Source organism: Phragmites australis, chromosome 4, assembly GCF_958298935.1.
Source record: "Phragmites australis chromosome 4, lpPhrAust1.1, whole genome shotgun sequence".
NCBI lineage: Eukaryota > Viridiplantae > Streptophyta > Magnoliopsida > Poales > Poaceae > Phragmites > Phragmites australis.
The window spans coordinates 21712970-21721440 of NC_084924.1; the positions used below are offsets into that span (position 1 = coordinate 21712970).

Below are 8471 nucleotides of genomic sequence, written 5' to 3' on the forward strand. Positions count from 1 at the left end.
ACCAAACTCACCCAAGAAACATTAGGCAATTTTCATCCTCTAGGGGGTCGAACCGCCGATGTGCTTCAGTGGTAACCCTTGTAGATTTTGTGAGTCCTAGGACATTTCCTACATATATGGCATACGCTTCTTTATGTGTGCCAACTATCAGTATGACAAATCTTGACATGGACCATATGAGTACCCATCGATATAGCAACGTATATCACAAATGTGGCACTTTCTGTACAATTTCATGCCATGTCTTACCAATCTATCCTCTTGTGTTATTTGTCCAGTCTCCTCCACCTATCTATGACTTAATAAAGTGGCTGGACATGGAGCAAAATACACACCAGAAGCGGTAGGTAGACATGAGCACGTGGTCGAGGAGGGAAGCGTACTAACGTTAGGAGTACAAGCAGCAGGAGGAGGAACTACGGCTCAAGCCTCAAGAGAATGAGCGTATGAGTAAGGCAACAAAGGAGCGTGTTGCGGTTGAGGCACGTGAAGCAAAGAGAGAAAGGAAACGGGAGAGTGTCCGTCGCGCTAAAGCGGAGGGCCCTTATTTCATGCGAAAGGGCGAATATCCTAGGTGCACTCAGTAGAGAGTATTTCATGCGAAAGGGCGAATATTCCCTAAGCATGTTTGGTTTAGCAACGGCACAGTTAGTCTTTAGACGTACCATACATACCAACGTTTGTTATCACCATCTCTTTATGGTTAGGGTTTATTCACGCAGCGACGAAAGATCTCATATCCCATGTAACGTTTATCAGCGTATGTAACCTCTATATCGGGTTATATGATAATCGTACTTCATAACTATTATTGTTCAACAAATTAGATTTTGTATGCTCTCAACGTTACTTCACGAAAAAGTTATCTATACAAATACATTAAATGAATAATAAAATATCGATAAAATTAAGTTGCAACAAATTTACACACTCACTCATCCAGTTTCTTTCTCTATTTATTCGCTCGTGCACTGATAAAACTAAATTGTGCTACTGCACTCTATTCAACCCTACTATCACCAGTACGTACTGCACTCTATGCAGAAAGATGACACGAAATAATACACATTCACTCATCAAATTCTTTTCTTTATTTATTCGCTTGTGTCCTAATGAAACAAATTTATGCTACTTTATTTTATGTAGCATTGAATGACACATGACAAGACGCGACGTGAGGGACGAAGCAGGGCCGACCTGTATTCGGCAATGTTTACCGTATTCAGCACCTCAAATGTCGAATACAGGGAGTTTTTAGCGCCCATTAAATAGAGCCGGCGACTTCGTGCCACACTCCTCATCCAACTAGTCATCATTCCCACCTCTATCTCTAGCTATAAGGGCTTGTTTGTTTGGACTTATGCATTTGACTTTTCTGCTTTTCACTTTCCTTTAGCTACAAGGGAGTTTTCGGCACGTGCCATATTCGGCACCCTGAATACAAAAGTTTTCGGTGTCTTAGGTATCAGAATTAATTTTCTGGTGTTGAATATAGGTGTTAGATTTATAAATACGTCGATATGTTATTTATTTTGATAAATACGGTGGTGTTTATTGTTTAATTTTGGATTTTTGCCTCAGAACAGGTTACATATATTTTGTTTTTTCTTTCTTTTTATTTGAATGTGTGTATCTAAACTATACATAGCCGTACAGTTAATTTTTATATGTCTGTATCAATTTGATATAACGATAAAAGCTAATATCTTTTTTAAAAAAAAATACAACTTTAAATCCAAACCTAACCAACCAGTGCACAACATTCGACACAAATGCAACACCCAGTATACATCAGATCCAGCGAGCTCCGCCGCCATTCGTTCATCCCCGCAGCGAGCACCGGCCCTTGTGCCTTCTAGCTTGGCCAGCAGTTTGGAGAAGGGGGTCGTCAAGCATTGCCCGAGGACGCTCGGCACCGACCGTACATCGTCGTGCCTAACGACGGCGCGCAGCGCCCTGACGCCCCGGGATGTGAGGCCGTCGTACAGCACTCTGCTGCCGATGCACGGGATGGAGAAGGTGACGGCGCTGTTGGGCACGTCCGGGTGCGCCGGGATGCTGCCGCAACAAATGCGCCGACAACCAGCGGAGGAGCGTAACCCGTCGGACCATGCCCCGACGCGCTGCCCTCCCAGGTCGCAGCCTTCGGTGAGCTGCACACGGCGGCGTCGAGGCACTTGCTACAGTCCTTCGGAGAGGAGTGTCACCGATGTACACGCCGCGGATTTAGGCGCTGTTGCGAGACGGGGCGGCAAAGTCCTCCGGCGCAGTGACGAAGGGGAGAACGCCGAGGTGCTCACCAAGGTCGACGCTGCTGTTCTTGGATGCCACCGCTGGCCAAGTGCCCGCGTGAAGCTCCCCTGTAGTTCTCTGCTGTTTGCTGCCAAACAAGGGCTAAAGTGGCCAGATGATCGAAGACTTCCAAACAGCAATGATTAACTATATGATTCGGTAGGACACCTTCTATTGTTCTGTCAAACTCAACTATAATGATGCAAAACAAATTGGACACATAATTATAGAATCAATTACCTGCCTTGGAACAAAAGAATTCCAATAATTTATTACATGGACCAATTCTTGTTTACAAATTACTTGTGGCCTTCTCAACAAACAATTTTGGAAGCAGCTTTACATGGAGTCTTGATGTAAACATACAGAGGAAAGGGAAATACTTGGGTTACCACGACAATGGCACCAATCACAGTCCGGTAAATTAGAGACTGTATGTTTAACATACACTAGCTTCTCTCTGCATTTGCATTCTACAATGAAAGGAAGCATTCTCAGATAATTTTCGTTCAACTTCTGCTTGTTTGATTCTTTTATTCATCAGCAAGCCTGCCTTTTCCGATCAAATTGCTTGATGCCAACGAGTTTGAAGGATGTTATAAATCACTCTGGCATTCAGAAAGAAGAGAAGTGTGTCCATCCTTAAAAACCTTAACATGGCAGAGCTTTCCTCCAGCTTCATCTGCAAATGTTATCTTTCTTTGTTTCCTTGGCGCTTCAGGATGAGAGACTGCGTTCTTCCTTGCTAGGGTCTGCAATTGAAAATTTAATATAGTAATGACAGAAATGTCAGTTTAGAATAAAAAAACAATGTAAAGTCAGTACACTGTCAAGCAGATAGATACAAACCAATATTTTACAGAAGCGATTGCAGTCTTTGTTCATTATTGCCAACCATTTCCTTGTAGTCTTCTCCACTTCTAATGCATCCTCAGATGCTGCTCTGACCTGTGCATGGGAAGTTGGAAAAATTGCAAGACATCAATCAAGCATATGACCAGATTGGAGTTGCATTGCTTGCAAAGCTAAAACAAGGATGTCGGCAAATGAGCAGTTATCGAAAGGATGGGTTTGAAAGAAGTTTAAAAAACTTGAAAGAAAGAAAGAAAATATAAAGGTTCCTCTGTGTCAATTACATCCCTTTTTCGTTCAAACAATATTTTGAATAAGGCCTTTTGGAAGCTTAGGCCCACATCTATTGGTCAAACAGTGCCAATAGTATTAGAGGTAATTCATTAGCTCCTAATTATTATGGCCGATGGTAGTCCTAATCTCCCATAGAACTAACAATGTCAGCACTTAATCGGAGGACAAAAGGCTGCATCTGCACTATCTAATATGCATATATTACAAAGTAGTGCAACATAAGTATGTAAAGTTGACCGGTAAAAACTATTGATAGCCACTCTGTTAAAGCTGTTTACGCTGACAATTGACATGCATAAGAAAGCAGTCCAGATTTAAAAGAAAACCTTAGTCACAGGAAATGGCATTGAGTTAACAGTCAAATGTGTTCCGTTGTGTGTTATAAATAAACAAAGCTAACTAAAAAGGCAACACAGACATGGAGACAGACAATCAAACTAACATTGAGTTTTATGGTTAATGGGTATCATCAAAGTAACGATCTTCGAAATAACATTAACCTTCCATGTTAAACATGTTACTGGACTCGCATTCTTTTGAGCTACAGTTTCAAACATGGTGCAAATTCAACAAACGGAGATGCTTATCTATTATTTGTGATGCATTTTGTCAATCTGTTGCAGATCAGCAAACATAACTAGAATTTAAAATGACAAGTATATATTCCATTTAATAATGTCTCACCTCAGCAATGTTAAAATTAGGAAGTAAAGAATATGCTTCTGATGACAAACTTTCATCCACTATACTTTTCATATGCTTCAAGCTCCTGATAAGCTTTGCAGCAATGTTTTCTATATCATGCATTTGTCGTTGTGAAAACTCAACAGCTTTCTCAGTGTCCAAGACAACCGATGAACTTCTCACGCAAGAACAAGTTGCCTGTTGATGGGATTGGGATTCTGTTGACTTGAGAACTCCTTTGTTTGTAGCCGAGACAGAAGTCCTGCCCTTAACTCTCTTATCTGTGCTAAACATTGATCGGTCTTGCTTGTCTTCTGGCTGAGGTAATGGTATTCTGTTTTTATCACAATCTTCAGGGATGATTTTTCTCTCTGAAAATTGTAATGGTCACAACAGTAAGAAAGAATATGATTATAACTGATCATATGAAAATATTACAAACACAAACAGCAAGCTTACTTAGTCTTTGGAGTCCATCACACAAATCAATACCAGTCAAAGCACTGCAAAGCATCTCCTGAGAAGTCGGTGACATAATCTGAAAAAAGGATGTGTTAGACATGCCTAACTTGTTTGTGTATTTGCTTGGAACTTTGTTAAAGGAATGGTTCAAACCTTTCTCTTGGACAATAGTTTTCTTGGAGCATGCTCTTCAATTGATTCGTCAATAAAAAGTTCTGACTTCCTAATTTGCCCATCAGTTTCCAGAGAGGTAGCACATGAATTTGGAGCTCCAGTAGACATTTCTTGTGTTTCTCCGGCATTAGAGATCTCTAATGTGAAACCGCTAGTGTTTTCCTTATCAGCACAAACTGGGAATAACTGAGGTTGAAGCACTAGTTCTCCTGATCGTTCATTATTAACAGATTTACAAATGTCATAGTCTATTGTAGAATTTGACTTATTCATATCCTTCAATGACCACTCCACATTATTGGGAAGTGACATTTTACCGTCATCTGAAGCCTTATTGTCATCAGGACTGTTGTCAGGGAAGTCTATCATTGGGCTCTGAATCACAGCAGTACCTAGGAGGCCAACAGATGATTTATTTTCAGACATCATTCTCTGTGCATGATTATTTAGAGCATCATATACTATACTTTCTAGCCGTCCATCTTGTGCAACAAAATTGGCAGGCTGAGCCAAGTCAAGAGTCTTGTCAAAAGCAAATGTACAGTAAGTGGCTGAATGTTCAATTTCCATATCCAGTAACATCTGCTTTGATCTTACACCACAGCAGACTATTGAATCTAATTGACCCTCAACCCGCATCTGCACAACCTCATCAAGTGAAGTGCAATTCATTTCTGTTCTTCCATATAAATCAGATTGAATGGCCACCAGTGGAGACACCATATTAGAGTTAGACTCGTCAATAGGAGACAACTCGTCCAAAATCTTTACACTTTCAGGTTCATTCTCTCGAACAATTCCGGTATTCCAGTACTCATCATTATCTATACAATCATAACAAGACTGATTAACAGAACATACCAAAAGTCCATTTCCAATTGAAGATTTATCCATATCTGAATTGGGTGTATTTTCCGAATTTTTTGCATGACTGCTCACTTCATCGATGAAACGCAATGAAGAAACAACGTTACTTGCCTTTTGAGCTACAATGTCATCAAATCTGTATTCATTGACACTGCTGGTTAGTTCAAAGGAATTATCAGAAATATCAGGTAATTCGGTTGGTTGGTTCATGCAACAAGGTTGTGGTGTACACTCATAGCCCTCTATTGGCTCCTGTTGCAGCTCAAAAGATGAACACTCAGAGAAGTTCTTTTCGGAACACCTAGATGTTACAAATTCCTCAGAGTAATCTATATCCTCTGTTTTTATTTCACAAAGTATGTCAGGGTTTCCACAACTCACTAGAGCTTCAGCTGTGTTCTCCTCTTCAGCACAACAAATTTGCTCCCCAACCATTTCTTCAGCACGATCTGAGAGTAGAGTACAGAAAAAAATACTTATCCACATAATTGAAATAGGAATGTTTATATCAAGAAAAAGTACTTGCAGAACAAGAAAGAACTGTATAAACTGTGATATAAGAACTGTATTTTGTGCCAGTGACTCACCAATAGTAACTTTAGAGTGCTCCAGATCTGTAGCTCTCCTTTCAAGCTTCTCTGTTGCTGGGTCGTGCACGGTCGCTTCGTGTGGGGAGCTTTGTGTAGGACTAGTCTTGTCTCTCTTTGATGTTGTATCTTCCACTTTCGTAGGACGTGGAGCAGATGTTAGTGCATCCATCTTTCTATTTGCTTTAGCAGGGGATGTTTTTTGCCTCTTCTGTTTCAAGGAAATAAGAGGCTTATCGAGATCAAATTCCTCTTTTGTTTTTTCAGTCTGATTATTAATGCCAGATCCTTCAGATGTAATTTGTGAAGCCTTCCGATTCTTAGCTTTACACCAAGCTCTGAGATCCTTGAGCGATACATTATGGAAACCTTGTTCAAAACCCTTATCACTGACAAAAGCAACATTTAGTTCTGAGGTTGAAGGAGAGACAATTTCTTTAAGGTCAATGAGCTCATTTTTGACACGCTTGAAGGTAGACGAATCCCTGTCAGAATCTTCATCATCTAGTATGTGAATATTCTTGAGCCTTGGAGACCTTCGAGGAGGACCTGGATCAAGATTTGTGCGAGCAGCAGCTGGCATTGTGACTTTTGATAACAGTCTAACGGGCTTGTTTTGATAACCAGTTGTAGAGCAACTGAAAAATGCTTCCTGTAGAAATGCAGAAAATTGGGTGTTATGACCAGCATGCCCTGTAGATACATGAATATCATCTCTAAAAATGTGGTTACTTCATGAACAGAAACCATATTCAATAAAAAGCATCAAATTTAGCACAACAAGAAAATATCTTGTTATAAAGAATCCAAATATGTTGAGGACATGACAGTTGGCTCTTCCATTCTTCATCATATAATAGAACAATAACGTCACCATATCGAAACACCTAGAAACAATACATAAAAGTATGCAAGTGATCTTCTAGTAAGCAACTATTTGTATCTGGTATTATGCAAGAATCAGTACACAAGAAATGAGCAAGACACCCACTATTGTGTATTAAGGACAAGAAATCCATGACCAAGCAAAGGGAGAAAATAAAAGTTGAACGAGGAGCAACATGATGTGTTGAATGGACAGTCTTGCACATGGGTTTCATAAAAAGAATGCGTTTTTTTACATTTACTCATATGAATCTAGCAGTCTGCAGAGACCCCATGGCAGAAAAGAAACTCCCAAAGTCAATCACCTTCAAAAACCATATAACAATCACGAATTCCTGAAACGAGCCTTAATTCTGAGCCATGATTTCTACCCCAATCCCCACTATTACCAATCACCCCAAAACTGTTAAACAAAAATAAATAGAAAGAATAGTAGCCACGGCTCATTCCACCCAATCCAAGAATAAATCTGCTATTTCCCCCCGCAGAAATGACAAGATAAATATAGATCTACAACACTACACAGCTAACTGAAGCCCACGAGCTCCGCCGACCAGATCAATAAAACGAGCGAGCCGGTCGGCTTCAAGACCTAGGGGCTGCCGCCGCCGCCGTAGCGTCTTCGGAGGACGTACTGACCTGGGATGACCGCGGAGGAGGAATGGAGGGATATGCGGCGGCTGGCGAGGGGGTAACGGCGCCCGAAAGCCCGCTTCTTGCTACCGGAATGGGGAAGGAAACCCTAACCTTCTCCTTCGGATAATTAGATGGGAAGCTTGGCGTCCGTGAGAGGGAGAGGGCTAGGAGCTGGGAATAGCTTGGCGCTTTGCTCGATGCTTGATAGTATTATTGCGCGATGCGTGGAGAACTGGAGGGAGGGCGCGAACGAGCTGAGTATATTTCGCGCTAACGTGCGTTCGGGCGGGCGGGCGGGAAGCGGGAGCAAAATTGCAGCGCCCGCGCGCTTCCTGCGTTTGTCGGGAGATGGGGGTGTTTCTGATGGGCTGATGGGATGTGGCTGGAGGTAGTTCAAATGTTTCTAAAAAATAATTATAAAAAAATATAATATAAAGAAAAGCTATTTATTTTTTATTCATATGTGTTTGTAATAAGTGGTTATGTCTTGTATATAGTGTCAAAAATCAATAAAAAATAGAATCGAACATTTTAAAAGATCGAGATAGATTCACGTTCGATTACAAACTTCAGGTTTACTAACACTCCCCATTAACACTTCTCGTGAAATACATGTCTTATTAGAACTTTCCAAAAACCTAATGGGAAAATTTGAAGAAAGAGTACATATCTTACGATATGGTCACGCAAACTGTCTCGTTAAAAACCTTAATATGAAAAACTTGAGGAAAACTCATC

General features: G+C 40.8%; 1 protein-coding gene across 1 annotated transcript; it reads right to left on the reverse strand.

Moving 5' to 3' along the window:
- Positions 1 to 2516: 2516 nt before the first annotated feature.
- Positions 2517 to 8013, reverse strand: LOC133915899 (uncharacterized). The gene is made up of 7 exons (XM_062359284.1): positions 7737 to 8013; positions 6213 to 6864; positions 4738 to 6074; positions 4582 to 4660; positions 4123 to 4493; positions 3142 to 3240; positions 2517 to 3044 (listed from the first exon to the last, which is right to left on the reverse strand). The coding sequence occupies exons 2-7, from the start codon at positions 6793 to 6795 to the stop codon at positions 2889 to 2891; spliced, it is 2625 nt and encodes an 874-aa protein (XP_062215268.1). The 5' UTR covers positions 6796 to 6864; positions 7737 to 8013; the 3' UTR covers positions 2517 to 2888.
- Between the last annotated feature and the right edge of the window lie 458 nt (positions 8014 to 8471).